This window comes from Chamaea fasciata, unplaced genomic scaffold, assembly GCF_029207755.1.
Source record: "Chamaea fasciata isolate MVZ Bird 193981 ecotype frontalis unplaced genomic scaffold, bChaFas1.0.hap1 SCAF_4, whole genome shotgun sequence".
In the NCBI taxonomy this organism is placed as follows: domain Eukaryota; kingdom Metazoa; phylum Chordata; class Aves; order Passeriformes; family Sylviidae; genus Chamaea; species Chamaea fasciata.
Genome location: NW_027094089.1, coordinates 53,244,449 through 53,266,227, shown reverse-complemented (window position 1 = coordinate 53,266,227; position 21,779 = coordinate 53,244,449). Strand labels below are relative to the sequence as shown.

The 21,779-nt window shown below is 41.3% G+C and overlaps 1 protein-coding gene across 6 annotated transcripts in view; it reads left to right on the top strand.

Moving 5' to 3' along the window:
• NRG1 (neuregulin 1) overlaps nucleotides 1-21,315 on the top strand; it is a 177,254-nt gene extending 155,939 nt beyond the window's left edge. For 4 of the 6 annotated variants that reach the window (XM_066181600.1, XM_066181598.1, XM_066181597.1 and 1 more), the window contains 6 exons: nucleotides 2,184-2,207; nucleotides 6,669-6,771; nucleotides 10,404-10,530; nucleotides 11,043-11,173; nucleotides 11,649-11,852; nucleotides 15,801-21,315. In XM_066181600.1, coding sequence (XP_066037697.1) covers nucleotides 2,184-2,207; nucleotides 6,669-6,771; nucleotides 10,404-10,530; nucleotides 11,043-11,173; nucleotides 11,649-11,852; nucleotides 15,801-16,452 — 1,241 coding nt within the window. In that variant the 3' untranslated portion in view covers nucleotides 16,453-21,315. Of the gene's footprint in view, nucleotides 1-2,183; nucleotides 2,208-6,668; nucleotides 6,772-10,403; nucleotides 10,531-11,042; nucleotides 11,174-11,648; nucleotides 11,857-15,800 lie in introns of those variants that run through there. The other 2 variants (XM_066181599.1, XM_066181601.1) reach the window with 2 other exon arrangements.
• Nucleotides 21,316-21,779: the final 464 nt, after the last annotated feature.

Genomic DNA, 21,779 nt, shown 5'->3' with positions numbered 1-21,779 from the left:
TTTCCATGTAGTTAAGCATGAAAATTCTTATAGCAACACTGTGCAGAATGATCCCTGGGATAAGAAACAGTGATAAAGCCATGAATTACTAGAAGGTTGAGGAAATCTCTCTAGAGTTTAATCACAGGTAAACCCTTTGTCTTCTCAAATGCCCCAGATGCACCAAGGACGTCACCCAAAGGACCTATGGATTTGCTTACTTCACTAACTAACAATTATATAACAATTATACCAGTTAATAATATAACAGTTATATTATATATAAATCATGAATTTAGAACTGGCCCCGTGACAATATGAGGCAAGGGCCATTATCATCTAAAAATAAAATTCCTTCTGCCCCTCTTGGTACTGTCCCTCTTGCTCATCAGGGATAGCAGAGCTGGGCAGCACTGTGTCTCTAGGCTACCCACCCACCTGTATCCATACAGCAGCCACCCCAGAGTCTTGAGTGCCCAACAGCTCTGGCACACCACTCAAAAACAGAGCATACAGTTCTGGAGGCTTCTGTTCCACATTTCCCAGGACCATCCTCTTGTTCTGTAGACTCTGCAACTCAGCAGGCTACAATATATCCAAAAAGTTGTAGTTTTAAATAACTTTGGTGGAAAAGAATTGCTTCCTAAGTATTTTTTTTTCCTGCAAGGCTGTCATGTCCCCCCAGTCACAACCAAAATGAAAACTGAGTTGTTAAAAATAATTAATTGTATTTATTCTTAGAGCACCTAGAGACAAATATTCAATAGAAGCCACACTACATGTAAAAAGCATGCAAAAATATCAGGCTAAGTAGGAAAATATCAAAAATAATCACTTGTTTATAAGATGAGAAGTGTTGGGATGTTCTGCTTATCGGATCTAGGGAATGTAACTAGGAATACTGTAGATAAGTCAGAGCTACATAACATCTAGGTTTGAATAAGCAATGCATGTTTCTTCAGCATGTTTTCTTGTTAGGCCTTCCAGCCAGAATATATTCTGATTTTAAAAACCAACTTCCTATTGAATTATATAAAATAGAAACTGCATGATATGAATGACTTCCCTAAAATTAAATTACCTTCAAACTAGGTGTCTTACCTATAAGCAAGCATAATTACAGCAATATATATGCATGGGCATGTCATTCATTTTACTGAAGATATAATCAAGCTTTCTATGCAACTAATGTATATCATTAGCAGAGATCAGGTAGGCATGTGATACTGGCTCTTTAGGAAGAGACCTGGATGGATTCCAACTTACTTAACCCTTAAAATGTTACTGATTGGCAACAAAGAATTGACATTCTTCATGTGCACTAACTATATTAAAAAATCCATTTGTCATGAAAGTTACCATTGGATTTAAATCTCACAGCACACGAGAACTAAAAAAGGACAAGAGGTGTGGTGGCTACCATGGCTGTGGTGTTGGCCCCATAGGAAGGGTCTCCTAGGGTACCTGCTGGGGGGAAACTTGTGTTCCTCTTTACGCACAGGGCCTGGTTCCTTTACACAAATCACATGCCTAAATCAGCACTCCCAGGCCCCAGCACCCCAGGATCCATCCAGCTGGTCATCAAGTTGTTCTGCCAACACAGCGCAGTCCAAAGACAGAGAAAAGGGGTTGGCTCCTCATTTTCCAGAAGCTGGAGGCCTGCTGCAGTCAATTTGCAAAGCAGAGTACTCTCACTACTGAGTAAGCAGTGCCAGCCACCTCCAGGTCACAGCCTTCAAGAGCAAGGGTACACATTCTGGGGACAGAAGCATGGCCAGAAGGGAGAGCAATGCACAACCCATTTACAGGAGTATGCTGCCCTTTGTAGAGCATCCCTTTGCTGTCATGTTCCCGTGTGGAAACACTCAGCCATTGTACCTGGCATCCTCAGGCCACAGCCCTGTTCATCTCACTAAGATCTTTGAGGGTTAATGGTTCCTGATGCATTCCTGGACTGTGGCTGCTCAGATGCCCCATGTATACATATCTTTGTGTATAAGCCTTGCAGAAGGTCTTGTCACATAGCTGAGAAAGGTGCACCTGAGCACTGCCCACATAACCATGCGCCCTTTGTCCTGTTTCATGTGCAGACACAGAATAGCTGTAATTCTCATATGTAATTTATTTTTAAGTACAGTGTATTGCTCTTTTCTGAAACTTTTTCCTTTTTCTTTCTTTTTTTTGACAACTTTCTGCATTGGCAGAGCATCTTGGGATTGAATTTATGGGTATGGACCAATCATTCCTTTTAGCCTGCAGATTCTAGATCCTGAGAGATAAACCCCTTTTTATTTTTTTTCTCCACTTCCCCTTTTCAATTCCTAACCAATTTCTTCATGCTTTAAAAGGGATCATACAGCTATAACAACAACCCTTGTCAAAGTGTTAGTGGAGATCAGTTCACTAAAATTGATAGGATATTCCTGACTTAAGGAGTTCTAGGAATTACTAAAATGATCATAACGCAGTGTACATTCCTTTTTCTACTGTATAGTTTTGACTAGTTTTGACATCTGCTTTTGGTGAGTTTTTCTAAGGTTGCCAGGTTTTGGAGACACTGTAAGTGTTACGCAAAATGTTTAACTAGTATACTAAAAGAGAGAAACTGTTATGGCCACTTAAAATTTTGCTAATTTGCAGTGTTGAGCTCTGATTTTCAAGTAAAGTTTTATGTCTAAACCCACATGTAGGTGGTTACACATCATGTAAATCAGTTGCCTATACATATCTGTAAATGATACACATATGTACATTCATTTCCAGGTCTGTAAATTCTAAGTGGACTGAAGGTTATTTAGGAATTTAAGCAGAAGTTTAGAGCTAGACTCCAGATCCTCAAGTCAGCAAATATATTCAATATTCCTAAAACTGAGGAGAACACTGGCAGTGGGTACTGTTTTCACACTTCAGCTTTAAATATAGTATCTTTTTAAGTCCTATTCATGAATAGACTGTACTTATCTGACCACCTATTTGTATTCAGGGTACAAATAATGCATTTCTTGAATAGGCTAACTTGAAATTCAGGTCAGTTTTAGCTTGGAATCTCCTATAACTATTGGTAAATAAATTAAAAAAAAAAAAAAAAGAAAGAAAAAAAACCTAAACAAAGGCAAACAAACTAACAAAAACCCAAACAAACAAAGAAATAAAACCCAAATGGTGAGACAGTTGTAGTTCATGTTCTTATTAAAAATGCCCCCACAAAATGTCATTAGCTTAAGCTGTGGACTGTGGAAAACCCATTACAAGCCCAAATTTAAAAAAAATCATTCACAACCTAGCTTATTTTTGTTTTTATTATTATCCCAAATTAGCATTAATTCTCACTTATACATATTATATTGTACTGGAAGATATATGGCTACATTAACACATGAGGAGTTAGATTAAAATTCTTTTAAAAACTGACATTCAAATTTTGCTTTATATATGAAGTTGCATCAGCAGAACAACCTCTTGGAATTAAATTCTTTTAAAAATCCCCAGAGATCAGTACGAAGAAAAACATTAAAACCGAGAAAATTTAAGACCACATCAGTTATGTATAGATTAGAGTGATGCAAAATTAATTGCATAACATGCATATTTGAAAGGCTGCATATGTAATACCTTGACTTAAGTCTTACATTGATTTGATTTTCCCAGCATTCTGTAGAGTAAAAAAATTACTGAAATTATTTTTAGTACTTAACAGGCTAAAATCTTTCCTAAATTCTCACTGCACATACAGTTTTTACAGACTTTCCTGCAAGGCTGCTATAGATTTTTTTCAAGATAGTTTAATCAGCATGTGTTATTTAGCTGGGTGTTATAAACTGACTCCATAAATGGTAACACTGGTCAGAGATAGAAGGCAGTTTTGAGGCAAGATGTAGTATAACTGCAAGTGCCCCACAGGAGTTCTTTGCAAAACTCTTGTTGGCCTTGAACAGGGAGTCCAAGGCTTGTGTTTGAGGTACCGTGCCATCTGCAGAGTCTTAACCATGATCCCAGTCCTGTCCCAGCTGCCAGCATCTCCTGCCACCCACATTGGCCCTTGCAGAACACCACGGCATCCCCCATTTGTCCCTGGCTGTCCCCTGTCAGCCAGGAGCACAGCCAGGTTTACATGAGAGCCTGCTGGTTTTCTGGGCATGACATGCCCAGATGGGTGTGCTTTCCTAGGCAGACCTTGCCCCCAAAGTTTGAGGAAGGGCATGGCAGCAACACCATTCATGCACACCATGTCAAGCTGCATTGTCCTTAGGGCCTTGTTTCAAAGGGCAGAGAAGGGGACTAAGGCTATGAAAGCAGATGCAGGGATTTAATTTCCCATGCCCGTCTGACTTGCTGGTGCTAGGATCATTGCTCAGGGCTGCATCCACAGCCCTGCTCCCCTCTCTGCATCCCCCATCCCCTACAGTGAGTGAGCACCCAGAAAAGTCCCACACACAAGCAACAAGCCTTAGCCCACTGGTACAGTCAGGCCATCTCAGCCAGCTGCCCAGCTCATTTGCAACAGCCTCAGCCTGCAGCAAACCTCCTGGAGTCAGTGCAGTTTTTCCTTCAGATTGAAAACTGAGCAGAGTGTCCAGTGTTAGTCTTCTACTTCCTCTCCCTTGTGCTTCAAGAAAAAAAATGGGTTGATATGTCATTATTCATTTTGCTTTCATAAGCTAACAGCTGACAGCATGACAATATAAAAAAATAATAACAATTCAAAGCATTTCAAATTAGCCCCTAAATTGCTCAGCACAATTCTCCTGTTTCCTGTGACATCCTCGTAATACACCATTTCCATGGCTAACTAATAAGCGCTTTCAGAAAGGGCAAAAAAGGGCAGGGGATCCAGTGCCACTAACTAGCCTAGGCGAGGAGTTATGCTGTATGAGAAATCCCTTCACACTGCTTCAAACCTTTTATTTTTGTCCCGAAGCATTTCTTCTCTCTATTTTTTTCCAGTTCAAAGCATGCTGTGCCAGGCCTGTAGTTGACTTCTCTACCCTTTTTTATCCTGTCTTTCCTTATATTTCATCTTCCTCTTTTTCTTTGTCATAGTTTGGTTTAGTTGGAGTTTCAGCTTTTTCTTCCTTCCCTTTTTTTGACTTTCTGTTCTTGGAGTTATATTTATTTTTCTTTAATACATTTTTGCAGCATCCTAGTTTTACCACACTCACTTCTCTCCCCTTCCCCCATCTTTGTTAATAATTAGTGCTAATAATTTTGTCTGACAGCGCTCATGACCTGTTTGCTGGTGTTTGATTTACAGTGGGTTTGGCTTGTAAGATAAACTTGTTCCATGGTGTGGTGCATTGTATCAGAGAAACTGAGAATTACTTTTGTGTTCAGTTTGTTGCGTGCAGTATTTGCCACTTGCCCACAGCAACCTTAAAACAAAACTAGACAAGCTCAGGGAAGTCTGCTCCCTGTCAGTGAGGAGTATTTTCCCCTGAACTGGTGTGTCATTTATGACAGCACATCATTTGGACCAGAGACATATAGCACATGTGAGAGAGCGTTATGCACCTCTGTACCAGTCAGATCCAAGTCCCTTCCAGCAGGAATAATGCTGGCATTTATCCCAAAGGTAGTGCAAAGCTGGGCAGCTCTAATTAATTCATTTATTTTTAATCATTTGCTGGTATTCTGACTGTGGTCAATATTGCAGATCACTATTAGTCTGTCTGCTTAATCAAAAATAAGACTTGAGTAAAGCTAGACATCCATTTTTGTCCTAACAGCAGGAACACAAATCCACATCTGTAAAGCATCAACACAGAATGCACCTCTGTTTCAGAGCTCCTTACGTAACATTTGCCCAGCAGAGCACTCAGCAATGCTCTCTGCCAAGCATGAGCGAGGCTGGAAAGCATCAGTAGCTCCAGCCCGAACATTAGCAGTGCTACTAACACCTTTATGAAAGTGAAATATCTCCGATGAATGAGATCGGTAACAAGTTGTCATCACTGAGCAAGCTGCCATCCTAGACAGAGTTCCTTTTGTTGGACAAAAAGAGATACAAGTAGAAACTGCATTTCTCTCACACAAGGCACTGCTGGTTGTTGATATTGCTGTGTTTTAGGAGGAGCACTGGATTCTGAATTTTATGACCAGAGCTCAAAACCTGTCTCCATTTCCATTGGTGATATAATTACAAGCCAAGCTCATGTCTCAAATGTAGAAGAGTATTTTGAAATTTTCCTGTAAAGACAGCTGAGATATAAATTGACATGGGACCAAAGGGATACTGGATATAAAAACAGTCCAAAAAAGATAATAAAAAAATAAATTTCTCATAAGACCTGTAAAATGGCTTTCATTCCAGCTGTCTTTGCAAAACTTCCAAAGCATTTGCAAATTCATGTTATTGCCTTACCACACTACATTTTTATTTCCAGCAAATGCTGTTTGTCAACTACGAGGTTGTTTCTTAGGTATTATTCTTGTTGGCTTTTTTTTAAAAAAAGTGACTTTTGACTGTAATTCTGTAATTGTTCTCATCCCTAGTATTGTGTTAATTGTTCTCATCACCCAGTATTAGTCCTCTTCTCCTTGCAGTCAATGAGTCTGCCTGATGTGTGGTGGCTGTGTCTCAGTGTGGCTGTGTGAATCTGTGTAGTGGTTTGTAGCATGACAGCTGTTCATTGTGTGCTCCTTGCCTAGCCATCCTCCATGTTGTGACTTTCTCTGTTTTTGTCCCTTTCTAGAAGCTGAGGAACTATACCAGAAACGGGTGCTGACCATAACTGGCATTTGCATTGCTCTTCTAGTAGTTGGCATCATGTGTGTGGTGGCCTACTGCAAAACCAAGTAAACTTTTCTCTTCTATTTCAAATCTGTGATTGTTGGTCAGGGCCTTCCCAGTTGACTAGCTTCTCTGGGCATAAGGTTGTATCTGGGTTTCTCTAGAGGTGAGCTTAAGAGACAAACTTGTGACCAGGGTGCTCTGGTCCAAGCCAGATGAATGTGGGTCTCCATGTCCATCAGCAGTGCAAAATTAAGACAGGTATGTGAAAGGTTTCTCAGTCTTGAAATGTAATTTGTAATTTTTTGTCTCTTTTTGTTTGCTCTCTTTTCTATCACCCATTTCAGCTGGTTTCCCCAGCTGAAAAGAAACAAACTCCAATATTGGAATCATGTTGCTTTCCAGCAGTAAATTTTATGTATAAGCCTAATTTGTTGGTGCTTGAGACACAATTAATGATGCTAAAAGTTACTATACACCAAAGGCCAAAAAATTGAACACAAACATGCTCTCAATGCAAAAGTAGGCATTTAAATGCATTCTGTGAGTCTCTAAATTAGTGGGGGTGACTCTCAAATATGCATGAGGCACTCTGGACCATAAATTACACAGAACATCAGCAGAATTTCTGCTGCCAAAACTTCTGGCTGGCCTTATAAATCTCCCCACCAAAACACACAAAACCCTTATCATAAATATTCCATGTTTGTATAAACCTGATTTACTGTTGCAATGCCTGATTGGCAGTTGGACTGTTGGTTTTTGTTGTAAGCCCCACCAATGAGGGATGTGTTAAAAGTGGGGAAGGAGAGAGATCATTTGTCTCTCTCAGTGATAGTCCAGACACATACACACAACTGCTCCCACCCGTAACCTTGTGCCAGTGATCAGTGGGGAACAACTGAAACAGTAATAAAAAATCAGATCCATTACTGCTTTTAAAAATCATATCCCCATGTATTTCAACAAACATTTAGTCAGGATCCTGAAGTATGGTTTTCTGTATAAAGAGCCCGCAGAATTCAGCAGGGGTCTGGATGTTTTTTTTTGCCCCAGACACCAGCAATCACTGTGAACCAAAAGTCGAACGTTTTCAAAAACAGTTTATGAGAATGCCATGCCAGGACATGGCGCTCCAAATGCACCAGTGGTGCCAGACTTGTATCTGTGAGGTGATTTGCAAATGGTCTTTTCCCTAAATGGGGGAAAATTCAGAAACCAGGAGAGATCTCAGAATGGTGTTAGGAGAAAACCAATGTAATAGCTCAGATTTTGTTGGTCTCCTTGCAGGAAATACTGCTGATAAATTGCCAAGGCAATATCTTCAGACACTGAGTCTTAATTCAAAGGTACTTTATTCACAAATCATTTAGATGAAGATAGAGTCTTCTTAAGTACACATTAGCTTTCCCATTATTCTTTCATCTCAGTTTTGTGATTTCTTTTTTTAGTTAGTGTCCTTTTACTACAGAACAAACAGCCCAGATAAAAGTATGCAAATTCAAATACATTGATCACTGAAGGTGGGAAGTAATGTTTTCTAGTGATGGATTCCCAGGTTACATGTGCCAGGATTTCGGTCCTGTAGATGACAAACTCAGACTCCTTCTAGAACTGGCTTTCTCTGCCATGTTAAGGAATTCAGATTGTTCTCAGCTCACAAGGTCTCCAGAGCCTCATGAGGGGGACCTGTGAATTCAAGTAGAAATCTTTCTTGAGTGCTTGCTTCTCAGCTCCTCAGGTCTTTGGGTAGCTCAAATGTCTCCTAGCACTGCACTCTCTATACACCTTAACTGCTGACATGTCCGAAGATGGTGCCTGGTTATCCTCAAAGCATAAAGTCCACATGAACCATGTGTATCCTTCTGAGACAGGAGCATTTCCAAGATAGATGTATCTGCACATGCCATTCATGTGATGGAACATAAATTAAGCTTTTTCCACTATCCAGGCACATACACAGAAAAAATACGTAAAATGCTGTGTGTTAAGTCATGTTTCCATTGTTTTTAATCTTCCATGACTATCAAGCTTCAACATATTTATTGCCCTCCCTCACTCCTTCTTTTTTGTAAAGCTTGGAATAGTCCCCTTGAGTTCAAAACAGGATTGAAAGTAGTTATTTCTTACACTGTTCTATCCTGTCATCACTATCTGCACATCTGCATACAGCTTAGTATGTGTTTTAGCTTTTGCCACAGCCAGAGTCATATGCGTTCCAGAATGTGTTGGAGCCTGCATCCTCCCTTCACTGCCCTGGATTCTGTGACAGTATGGTGGACATTCTCCAGTGTAATAAGAGAAAACTGGGTAATATTTATAAATTGAGTCTGAAATGGAATAGCCCTTTCTCTGGTTATTTATTTGGGTGTTTTAATTAGTGTTCTGCATAGCCATATTTTACTATGCTGTAAATTTTGCTGCTGACACCTTGTAATGATCTTCTGAAAAGTTCTTCTGAGGATAGCTGGAAGGATTACAAAATCACAGAATCATTTAGGTTGGAAAAGACCTTTGAGATTGCTTCCAAACTTTGACTGACCACCAGCTTATCAACTAGACCATGGCTAGTCATGACCAGTCATTTCTTGAACACTCACAAGGAGGGTGACTTCACTATCCCTCTGGGCAGTCTGTTCCAATGCTTAATAACTCTTTACCTGAAGAAATTCCTCATGATGTCCAACCTGAACCTCTCTTGGCACAGCTTGAGGGCATTTCTTCTTGTCCTGTTGCTACTTGCCTGGCAGAAGAGGCCGACCCCCACCTGGCTACAGCCTCCTTTCAGGCAGTTTTAGAGAGTGACAAAGTCACTCTGAGCCTCCTTTTCTCCAGGCTGAACAACTCCAGCTCCCACAGCCACTCCTTATAGGACTTAAATGTTGTTAGCAAGTGGAGAAACAGCAGCTTAGGACAGGAAAGAGTAGAAGCACCAAAGTCAGTCAGAGATCATGTCAATAGTACATGGATAGTTCCACTGACTGCATTAGCAGCCATGGCATCCACCTGGTAATCGTTAGGCTTCGGAGCAAATCTGATGTTGCTGAAACAAAACCTTCCAGAGCTCCCAGGAAGTTTGCAGGCTCAGGCCTATCCCATATACTCTCACTTTGGATTTTTGAGGCTTCTTCTGCACTCTTTAACACATTTATGGATTTGAAGTACACTGTTGAGGTAGGGGGCGAATCCCACCAAAAACTGTGTAACTGCCACATCAGAAAAACCATGTTCCAGTGTCTGCAAGTGAGCCCTGAGGCACAGACAGCTCGGCTCCCTGTAGTGAATGAAGAGGTGTAGCTCAGTGGGCTGTCACAAACTTTGCCTTGGCCCTTGTGAGGGTGTCAAGGTGTCTGGGTTAAAATCTCTCCTCCCTCCCTTCTGAGTGCAGAAAAGAGCTCCTCCTGAGACCGAGAATTGCTTAGAAATGGCTTTCCTTTTCCTCTCACTTATTCCTGTCCCCCTGTGTCCTGCTGACTTCTGGAAGAGATCCCAAATATCCTCCCCCTGTGCAGGTCCCCACAGTTCCAGCTGCAATTAGACCTGTGGTTTTCAGAGTGACTCTGAGCTCTAGCAGCAGTGGAGAAAATTCTGGCCAAAAAAAAGTGATGTTATATTATTATCACCAACATCAATATGCCGAAAAGGGGCAGCTGCTTTCCTTTTGTCCATTAAAATTGTTTCCGTGTTTCATGCACAGGAAGCAGAGGAAAAAGTTGCACGACCGCCTCCGGCAGAGCCTGCGCTCAGAGAGAAACAACATGATGAACATGGCCAACGGGCCGCACCACCCCAACCCTGCACTGGATAACGTCCAGCTTGTCAATGTAGGTCCCGCTACATGGGTTTCAGCCTAGGCTGCCAGTGCCACAGGAAAGCTCACCCCACAGCTTTTAAATATCTGCCTGCTGCAGGGTGGTGGCTGATGTCTCTCGGCTTTCTCCACACAGAAAAAATTGCTGTTGCAAACTGCTGCAAACTGCAGAAAATAGTATTTTTGGTGTATCTGATGCTAATGGGAGGTTGCTTTTCCACATGTCTGTCTGTTGGGACATCTCATTCCCTTGTTAAATACATTTCTATAGCTTGATTGGGATGCAGACCTTTGCTACTTTTTTCATTTGTCTCCTATTTTGAGTCTAGATGGACTATGTACACAGAGGTGTGCATGAATGTGCTCAAGTGTGTCAGTATAGTTTCTACATGTATTTAAGTGACAAAATTTGTGCTTTGGCACATGTAAAAGGCTGAAATCTGGGAAGGAGGGATTGGGAATTATGCCTGCAAACATGCTGTGAATTACAGTTTGTAAACCTGAGGTTTGTCTGGGTTTTTTCAGCAGTATGTTTCAAAAAATATAATCTCCAGTGAGCATGTCATCGAGCGAGAAACAGAGACCTCGTTTTCTACAAGCCATTACACCTCAACAACACATCACTCCGTGACAGTCACCCAGACACCCAGCCACAGGTACTGGAGGGGACCTTTTTGCTGTTGCAAAACTAAAACTATGTGTAAAACAACAAACCAAGGAAGATCTATGCTCCCTTTGTAGTGTTCTCATTTTAAGACTAACAATATTTGATGTCATATCACCTAACTAATTGTCTTCCCAGGAATTTACAAAGACCGTTATTATCCAAATGGCATTCCAATACTTTCACAGTGAAATTTAGTATATACAGATTGCTAAATCAGTGACACTTCTGATGACCAGAAAACCCTCCTTCCCTCTCCTTTTATCCATACATGCAAAATCACCTTGATGCCTATGGATTCATACAATTCACTAAACTCTGCAGCTCCAGTTACCAACCCAAAGGTTATGCTGCAGATCCTGAGTGCCAACAGAGCCCCTCCTTCTCCTGGCTGAACTGCTCATACGCATTTAACACCAAAGCCCACTCTCACACTCTCTCTGTCTTTTCTGGTTGCTGCTCTCCAGCTGGAGTAATGGCCACACTGAAAGCATCCTCTCTGAAAGCCACTCGGTGCTCGTCAGCTCCTCCATGGAGAACAGCAGGCACGCCAGCCCAGCGGGGCCCCGGGGCCGTCTCAATGGCATTGGCGGGCCACGGGATGGAAACAGCTTCCTCCGGCATGCCAGGGAGACCCCCGACTCCTACCGGGACTCTCCTCACAGTGAAAGGTAGGACACACCACCTCATTGCTTTCAGCTGGCAAGACATGGTGTTTTCCGAGATGGCTTCAAAGCTTGGGAGCACAGGAGAAAATGCAACAGTGTGGCTGTTCGTGTAGGGCATACATCTCCTTATTGGTAAAGGTGGAGAGCTTAGTAGTAGTTTAAAGTCCATCAAAAGCATTTCTTCCCTTGCCTTGGACTTAGTCCTATTAGCCAGCAGTTCACACTTGGAAAAGCTCCATTGGCGTAATTAGTCAGAAATTTCCATTGTAAAGTATACACAGCACTTTGTCTAGTTACCAATTTCTTAGACGATGCAAGTGAGAAACAGAGATTTTGCAAGGAGAAAGTAATGTATTGATCCACAGGAGAAGGGCACTAAAGACTCCTGAACAGTATAGAAGTTATGCCACCACCTACTTTCTGGAGTATTCCAGCTCCTAAACCCTTTAAAAACTCCACTTAACCCTTTATTAAAAGCAAGGAACACAAAGTGCAAGCCAGAAGAACTTAGGTCATTATTAAATCAGGAACAGTTATGAATAAAGCTTGCTAGAAGTTTTTCAACCATGCAATTTTTTTCCTCTGAAAAGGCTGCTTCCTCTGTTCCTAAAATCTGCCTAGAAGTACATCAGTTGCACAAAAAATTTACTGAAAAATCCTTCTCAGGTTTAGGCTAGCATTTTGCTTCAAGATGGCTCCCTAATAGTAAAAGAAAGCCTGAGAAGAAACAAGACATTTAAAAAGAGCTTTTCCCCAGGAATCCTAGGCAGAAGAAAAGGAAAACAAAAAAGATCTCTGAGCACTTCGAAATCACAAGGGATTTGGCCTTGTGGAGTGTCCATGATGCCAAAAATGCAACCAGGCAATCCCCAGGGAGACTGAGTTGTGTAGGAGACAAACTGTGGTTTTCGGAAAAATGAATGTGCAAGTACAGAAAATGCCATTTCTGTGGTACTCCCTCTGCCATACAGACTGCTAAGCAGCAGGAAGACGGGCCACTGAAGGAAGGACCCTGAAAGTAGTACCACTAAGGATAATAAACTAGCCCCCTCATTAAAAATTATGTGTTATTTACAATGGAATTTAATTTGAAGATATGTGGTTCACATTACATAAACAGCCATGGCTCCAATCCAGCAGAGCACTTTGACAAGATTATCTTTTAATCGTGCAAGTAGGCCCACTGAAATCAGCAAGATTACTCACATGGGTAGAGCTCAGCATGTGTTTAAGTGCTTTGCTGGATCAGGACCTCTAACAGTAAATACCATGTTGTCTCCTGCCTGGGAGCCAAGCAGGATGCACGCCCACACGCCTGCCAATGGTGAGTATTACAGTTTAGTTTATTTGGGCATCTGCATGTGAGAAGTGAAGACCATTCCTGCTGTCTGCCTGCATTGCATGGGTCACCCAAAGCATCATTCTAATATGAACTGTTTAGATTTAATTGGGGGTGGGAGGGGAAGGAGAGAGAAGAGAGCATATTCCCTTTTGTTTCTCTGAGAAGAAAGAAGGCATTTCATCAATTTATTGTGTCTCTTGAAGGTTGTACTACAGGTCAAAAGCAGCATTTCTATGATAATTCATCAGGCATTGACAGCCTAGCCTGTTCCTAAAGCAAGCACAAATTTAGAATGTGGACATGATAGTTCCCTGAGCATTAATTGCAGGCCTCATCTATTTTTAGCGAACAGGGAATACACGGCCAATTGTTCCTGAGATGGCTTGTGTGTGTACAAGGGAGAAAGTGAGATTTATTTGGAACTAAAAATTACTCAGAAACATAAAGGAATGTAGAAACTTACAAATAACTTCCTGAAGCCATCCAGTGTTGCTGGACTGTAAATTGGTAGACCAAGGCTGTCCTCCCTCAATTTTCAAATTAAATTGAACAGACATTACAAAGGGTTCTTTTGCATTACCCCATCCATTTGCTGGATTCCATGCCCTGCCACCTTTGTACACAAGCAGAGGGCACAAGCAGTTTTATCTTGACTGTCCTTTGCTGTCTTACAGGAGAGAAGGTCAAAAAACACTGTCTCTGCACAAAAGGCTGGACTGTATAATGAAGTTGGCAGCATATAACTAGTTAATGTGTGCTGTATGGCCATGGGTACACTCTGATCCCCTTTCATTGAGCCGGCATAGTTGGCCATGAAGCTGGATAAATCAATCACCTTTTAACTTTCCTTTCAGGATGGGCCAGAGCTGCACAAATTCAGCTCCTGAGCCTCAGATTGCAGACAGCAGCTAGTTATCACTGCCCTGTTAGGGTGTGGGGAAATAGACCAGAAATGTGTGAATGCACAACATACCAGTATGAGTAACTTGACACTGTTGGAAGTCTGCATAGTGCATTGAACACATTTAACCAACTCAATCCATTAACAGAACCAGTCTAGCTAAAATCCAGTGTGTCATAAAGATGTGTATGCAACAGTGTACCAGCTGAGAAAGTAGAGAGTTTTTCAGACAATGCCTATTAAAAATGTGAAAGGGATTAAAAGTTCACTCATGGAAGGAGAAAAAATACATCATTCATCCAGTATACAGACCTATTCATTGTCCTTTGTTCAATCAAACTTGATTAATTCCCATGCATAACTCTAGGTTTGTTTTTTTCCATTCTCTCACTCCTCAGTTCATGTAAATCAATGTGCAATCAATGCACCTCTAGTGAAATCAATTTATGCTACTGCATGTCTCTCCAGAGTCTGTCCCGTTTTCTCCTTTTTCCTGTAATTTCATTTTTATCAAGTGTAATATGTGTAACTGAGTCATAGATTGAATAATAAATCTGGATTCAGGTTTATTTTGGTAATTTCAGGCTCAGATAAATAAACCAGTAATGGAAAACTAAATAACTAAATCAATCATAGACATACAGCTTTTCTTAATGAGCCTGTGACGGAGCTTAGAACAATTTTAACTTTAGACACCGATGAAATTCAGGCAGATGAATTTGGAGTAAGGATAAAAACAAAGCCAGACCATGCAAAGCATCATGCCAGGCACTGTGCTTTTTTGATCAAGTGGTTTTAGGCAGATCCTCACCTGACATGAATCCACATGACCTCATGGCATGTCTACTGATTAAAACTAGTTGAGAGCTTCACATTTTTTGTTTTGTTTCTTTGGGACAAACCCTGTAATGGCACCTGAGCTTCATTTTCAGAAATCGTTTCTGGCTACTACACTTCCCACAGGAATAGGTTCAAATTTTGCAGAGAAATCATGGGCACTAGGCCAGACAGTCCTGTCTTTCAGCATTTGTTCCCATATGAGGACAAATGAAACTCCATGCTTCTTTGCAGATAGATCTACCAATCAGGGTAACTAGCACCCAAGGAGTGGAACGGCACAAAGCTCCTGGGATGATGCTACAAATGCTTCTCTGACTATCTTTGGTGATTAAAATTAGCAGAATCTGGCTCTAGATTTTATCCAAACATTACTTTCCTCCTTAGCCTGAGACAGTTTGGTTGCCAGAAGAGGGTGAAGCCCCAAGGGACTGTCCTTCAGTTCCCTTCCTTTCTTTCCCCCTGTCTGTTTGCATGTACCCCAGATTCTGGTCAAATCCTTCCAGAAGTGCAGCAGCTGTTTTTCTTTTGAGAAAATACTTGCAAGTGCATTTTGTTTCTGGCAGCCTGTCTGTCTCTGAATCCCATTTCTGGATTCATTCCAAAAAGTTATTCTGGCAAAAAATTTGCAGCATCTCCATGGCTGGGATCTGAGAGTTTTGCTGCGCTCCTCCTGCTTTCAAATGTTTTTGCCCAGAGTGCCAGAAGTCAGCAGTTTATAGGATTAATAGGAACAGGAAAAGTTCCTTAGTAGCCGTGTGTGAGGATGCTGGGGATCTTTGCCATTTCTCTCCCGGTCCACATGAGCTGTTCTGTTTGCAGGTCAGCACTCCTCCTTGTGCTTGCAACTTTTCCCATCTCTTTTCTTCAGGTATGTCTCAGCTATGACCACACCATCTCGCATGTCACCTGTTGATTTTCACACTCCAACTTCTCCCAAGTCCCGTCCCTCCACAATGTCACCACCGGCTTCCAGCTTGACCGTCTCCATCCCCTCAGTGGCAGTGAGTCCCTTCATAGAGGAGGAGCGACCACTGCTCCTGGTGACTCCGCTGCAGCTGCACGAGAAGTATGACCACCACCTTCAGCAATTCAACTCCTTTCACCACAATGCCACTCATGAGAGCAACAGCCTGCCACCAAGTCCTCTGCGGATCGTGGAGGATGAGGAGTACGAGACCACGCAGGAGTACGAACCAGCACAGGAGCCTCCAAAGAAACTCACCAACAGCCGGAGGGTCAAAAGAACAAAGCCCAATGGCCACATTTCCAGCAGGGTGGAAGTGGACTCTGACACAAGCTCTGAGAGCAGCAGCTCTGAGACCGAAACCGAAGATGAGAGAATAGGCGAGGATACACCGTTTCTGAGCATCCCCAACCCCGGGGCGACCAGTCTGGAGCCAGCCGCTGCCTTCCGGCTGGCTGAAACCAGGACTAACCCAGCAAATCGCTTCTCCACCCCAGAGGAGTTACAAGCAAGGTTGTCCAGTGTGATAGTTAACCAAGACCCTATTGCTGTATAAAACATAAAACACATAGATTCACATGTAAAACTTTATTTTATATAATGAAGTATTCCACCTTTAAATTAAACAATTTATTTTATTTTAGCAATTCCGCTGATAGAAAACAGGAGAGGAAAAGAAACTTTTATAAATTAAATATACGTATGTACAAATGTGTTATGTGCCATATGTAGCAATTTTTTACAGTATTTCAAAAATGGGGAAAGATATCAATGGTGCCTTTATGTTATGTTAAGTTGAGAGCAAGTTTTGTACAGTTACAATGATGGCTGTCCCATAGTATTTTGCAAAACCTTTTAGCCCTCAGTTGTCCTAGCTTTTTTGTGCACTGCATTATAATGACTGGATGTATGATTTGCAAGAATTGCAGATTCTGGTCGCTTGCTGTAGAGTCTCCAAATCAGAAAGCCCTGTAATGGCACCCCCACCCTACTCCACCAGAAAAACACACATATACACACACACAGAGTCAGAAAGAAAAAAAAAATATTTAAAAAAGATAAAAAAGTTAAAAAAAAATTCTTATATGAGAACTTTTATTTGCTTTCAGTATATGAGATGAGTTTTGTCTGCTCTCTGCCAGCCAAAAGGTTTGCTTCTTTGAGCACTGGGATAATAGTAGATCCAACAGCATGCTACTATTAATTACAGCAGGATAACAAAAAAACATACAAAAAAAAAAAAAGCCAATCTGCATTAAATAATGTTACTTATAGAAAGAAAGTAATACTGTGATTTTAAACCAAATATGTTATTAATCAGAGGTCAGCTTGTAATCACTAGGAGCTGCCATTTAATTATTTTCCAGATATGAATTGTTCTAGTTATCCCTAAGGAAATGGGTTTAAGTTAGCTGAGGCTTTGAACCCAATACTCTATTTAAACAAAAAAGGAAAAAAAAAGGAGAAAAAAAGAAAAAAAAAAGAGAAAAAAAAAAGAAAAAAATATTATTTTATGTTAATGGGGCAAATATAATAGATATCTGTAATCAAGCAAGGAAGAGATCTAGCTGGAAAACAAATGCCACTAATAAAAGTGCAATCAGTTTTCACCTCTATTTCTTAATGTTGATTTCTAAGACATGATTTATTCTTTTGTTTCCCCTCAATTTTCTTCCCCTTTTTCTCTTCCTCAGAAAGAACCCTGACAAGCTTCTAGCAATACCTTGTTAGAGTTGCTGTTGGAGTAAAGGCTTACTCTTGAACACAGAAAGGCCTTTCAGGGAAGAACTTGATCTGCTGAATGGTTTAAAAGTATAGGCACGTAGGAATGACAAAGCAGATGTGTGGAGTTTATTTCCACTCACCTTTATCAACTCCATTACTTGGGTTGAGAGAGGCAAGGCTAATGCAGAGCCCGTTTATGAAGGCAAGCACACCATGTGGGTTACAGCCCTAGTAACCCATGTGTGACTATTTGATACCAGTGTTTATGTAGCCAATGACAGTCTTGAAGCCATTGACTAATAATGAACAAGGATGATGTCAGTGCTGCAGCAGATGCATCCATCCAGACAGAAGTAAATGGCCTCTTTTGCACTGAATTCCTATCAATTTAGTCAGGGTTACTCTGCCTCTTCTGTACTTTTGATTTTTGTTGTGTGTTCAGTTGGCACAGCATTGACTCAGGATTGATGTGGAAAACAAATGTTTTTCCTAGACTCTGGGGATTCTGAAAATGAGAACATATGTTTTACAGGTATTACTGAGCTCTAAATAAGAGCCCTGTCTAGAGAAAAAGAATTTCAGCCAAACTACACTCATCCTTTGGGCCACATTCTGGTCCTGGTTAAATAAAGAGAAATACATCAAGGAAAATTTGTGAGATGTAAGTCTGAGGAACAAAAGTCCCAACTCAGTAAATTGTTCAAGCATGTGCTTATGCTAATCCCAGCAAAAGTTACCTTCAGCATGTGCTAGACTCTCATTGACATACCCAGCACGTGCAAAAAGTTAAGCATGTGCCTAAGAGTTTTGCTGAACAAGGTGTCCTATTGATTTGAGACCTGAAAGAAAAGTATAGCAAAAGAAGCTCTTTGCCAGGATGACAAAAATCAGTGAATTCCTCAGTGTATAAATAACCATATCACATCAGTAAGAGCACACGTGAGTCTACCTGAACACCAGATTCAGCAGAAAAATAACAAAAAGAAACTTAGTATGGGAATCAAAGTTTTCCACTAGGATGTTAGTGGTTGAACTAAAAGGCTAGGAAACTAGCACAGCTTTGGGCTATGTGGTAGCTGAAATGGCACTGCTTATTTGAGAAATCTATGGGAGATGGCAAATGCTGTCTGGACTTAAGTCGCCTTTGCCATTTTTCCCTGGCTGGCATGTACTTGAACACACTTTGCCTTTGCAGACTGAAACAAAAGCTCTTTACAAATTCTAGACACCATACTCTCATTTTCATCCCTTTAGTCATGCCTATTTATCTGCAATCCCATGCAGCAGAATATCCACCTCTCCAGTAACTCTGCAACTCAGTAGTATAGAGGGCCAGGTGAGCTTTCCTAATGAAGATCACAAGTCTCCAAAGGATTTGCACTTTTGAGTTTCTGTGGACACTTGAATATCTGTCAGGAAGGCCTCTGACACTGCAAAGGCTTTGCAGGACAGATGAGACAGAAAAAGGATGGCAGAGAAACAAGAAAATTGCCCCAAAATCACCCTTTTTAGTGGCAGAATCGAGATTATAACACAAGTTTTTTTGTAAACTCCTCCAGTATTCATCAACCACAAGGCCAGCTCTTGTTGAAGTATCTATAGTAGATAGCCCAGACAGATTAATTGGGATGGAAAGGGAACATGTCTTGATGTTGAGTAGATTATTTGACTACTACCACTGTAGTTGTGGAGGGACAGTACAAAATGAAGGAGAAATTCCATATTTGGGAGCTGTACATGTGAGATTTATTTGGTATAGGTCAAGGGGAAAATGTCACACCTCTTCTGTTGCAGTGCCTCAAAGTCAAATTGCTATGTAGTTTCTGCTCTTTCTTCCCCTCAGAACACATACAGTGTGTTATAGGGCAAGCATGAAATTAGGCTGGAGACTTCATATGGACCTAAGAACAAGAAAATACAATTGGGGATATGGCTGCCTAAGCCCTTAGATCTTTGTGAAGAACCCAGCCTTACAGCACAGTTCATGTGCAATTCACAGCAGTGAATTCAGGCATTGCCCTGGCTTGGCACGCGCAGAAGCAGGAGGAGGACACAGACCCTCATCTCTCGACTTGTGTTTGTCACACTGTGAGGGTGTTTCACACCAGTCATGTCCACAAAAAGAAGTTAGTGAATCTACCTGGCCACAGGTGCTGCTGGCAGGCTGCAGCCAATTCCTGCTGGACAAGTGGCTGGAGGCTGCAGCAGCACAGAGCAGAGCCAGCAAGTGCCTATGGAAAAGGCCAGCTCCCCTGTTGGGGATATTTGCTTCATTACCCAGACCTTTGAGCTAGGCAGTCCCAACACCCTTGAGCCATCACTGTGTGATGCTTGCCAGTTCTTTGGCTGAAAGTCATGGCAAGAAGAAACATACTTTGAAGAGGTGGAGAAATATTCCACTGGTGGCAGAGTTAAGATTGTCCTGATTTGTTTCCGTGTCATTTAGTTTGAGCCATGAGTTTTTCCTGTGTATGTGTTTATATGCAGGAATTATTCCAAGATAAAAGGCTTCTTTCAAGAGTGTATAGGTAGATTATGTTGTGCACAACCTGGTACAGCCTGCCTATTTAAGTGGTGTAAATCATTACAGCCCCATAGAGGTTTTCATGTAACAGAGAAAAGGCTACTCCCTCCTTTTGGCCCAGTTATTCCCTTCATCTCATGAGCCACTCCAACACACCCAGGTTTAAGAGATAAATCACTGCCTTTATCAGGGAAACAGGAAAGCTCCTTCTTTCCAGTACTCCAGAACAACAATGCTGCATCTCCCTGCTTCTCTCACACACATTGCAAGCAGTTTCCTGAGCATCCAGGATAGCAAACAGGTGTCTCCTCAAAGGACACACCTCGCAGCCTGTTGAGCACTTCTTGGCCCTGCAGTGTGGCTACTTACTATCACCTGGGACTTACTTCCAGTAAGAAACAAAAATGCACCTACGAAATGCTGCAGAGAAAGGCAGACAAAGAACATGGCCAATTATCATCATTTGTAGTTCTCTGTTCTATTGTAAATACGTCTTGTACATACGTGGATATTTTCATTATTTACTGTCTTTATGGGTATTGTGTTAAATGAGACGCTCTTAGTTTATTGTGTAACACTGTAAATAACATAATGTCCTTTATTATTTATGCATAGGCATCTAACATGCAGAGAAAGTTATCCTCATATTATTTTAAGATATATGTCAAAAAAGATGTTGCATTTTTCCTTTTGCTTTGAAAAAAAATGTAATATATCCTCTTTTTCCCCTCTTTTCCTTTAAAAAATTGAATGCTAATTTATTGTTCAGGAGAGAAAGGGGATGTAACTGAAAGGCAAACTGTTCAAAGAACATGCTATGGAAGCCACAAGCTACTGATAAACTAAAGAATTTATTACCCCAAATACAGCAATAAGTAATTGTTGATTTATTAAGGTTTTGTTATTCATTTTCAGTAAAAGAGGTGCTGGATTAAATCGTTTCTGTGTGGTCCTGGCCCAGCTGCTCAGCAGACTGTGTCAGGTCACTAGCTACCATCTTTCTGTATCCAAATATTGTTGTAAAGGTCTTGTTCTGTTGTTGTGGACCACTGTTCCTTGAGATTTCTGACTCATCCCTGTGGGGGTCTCTGGCAGACAAACAAGGGGTCTCTTGCTCCTACATGCATTTTTAGTTTCTTAAATTAGAATGATTAGCTCTACCCTGACCATTACTACTTGAGATGGATAGGGGAGGGGGAGGGGGAGGAGTTGGGAGGGTCAGAAATGACACAGTCTTGGGTCTGTGGGAGGCTGCTCTACAAAAATGTCACCTCACTGTTCAGTAACAGTCAATAAAGCTAAGCAGATACTAGGAACTCTTAGATGGCACCACCATGTCACTATATAAATTCATGATTTGTGCAGGTTGTAAATATTAGTGGTCCTCGTCTTCTTGTCTTAGGATAGAAATAGCTTCATGGAGAAAGGTTTGAAGGGCAACCCGGGTGAATAAATATTGGGAGCTGGCGAGGTCTGGGGAGCACTAGGTGGGCTGAGTGAAAGAAAGGACAGTGGAAAGAAGATAATAAAGATCTGTTGAAACATATACGTCTTGTAGAAGGTAAGGAAGGACTTGATGTTTAGTACCTCTTCCAATAAAAGAAATGGAGTTCTTAATCAAAACTACTGGGCAC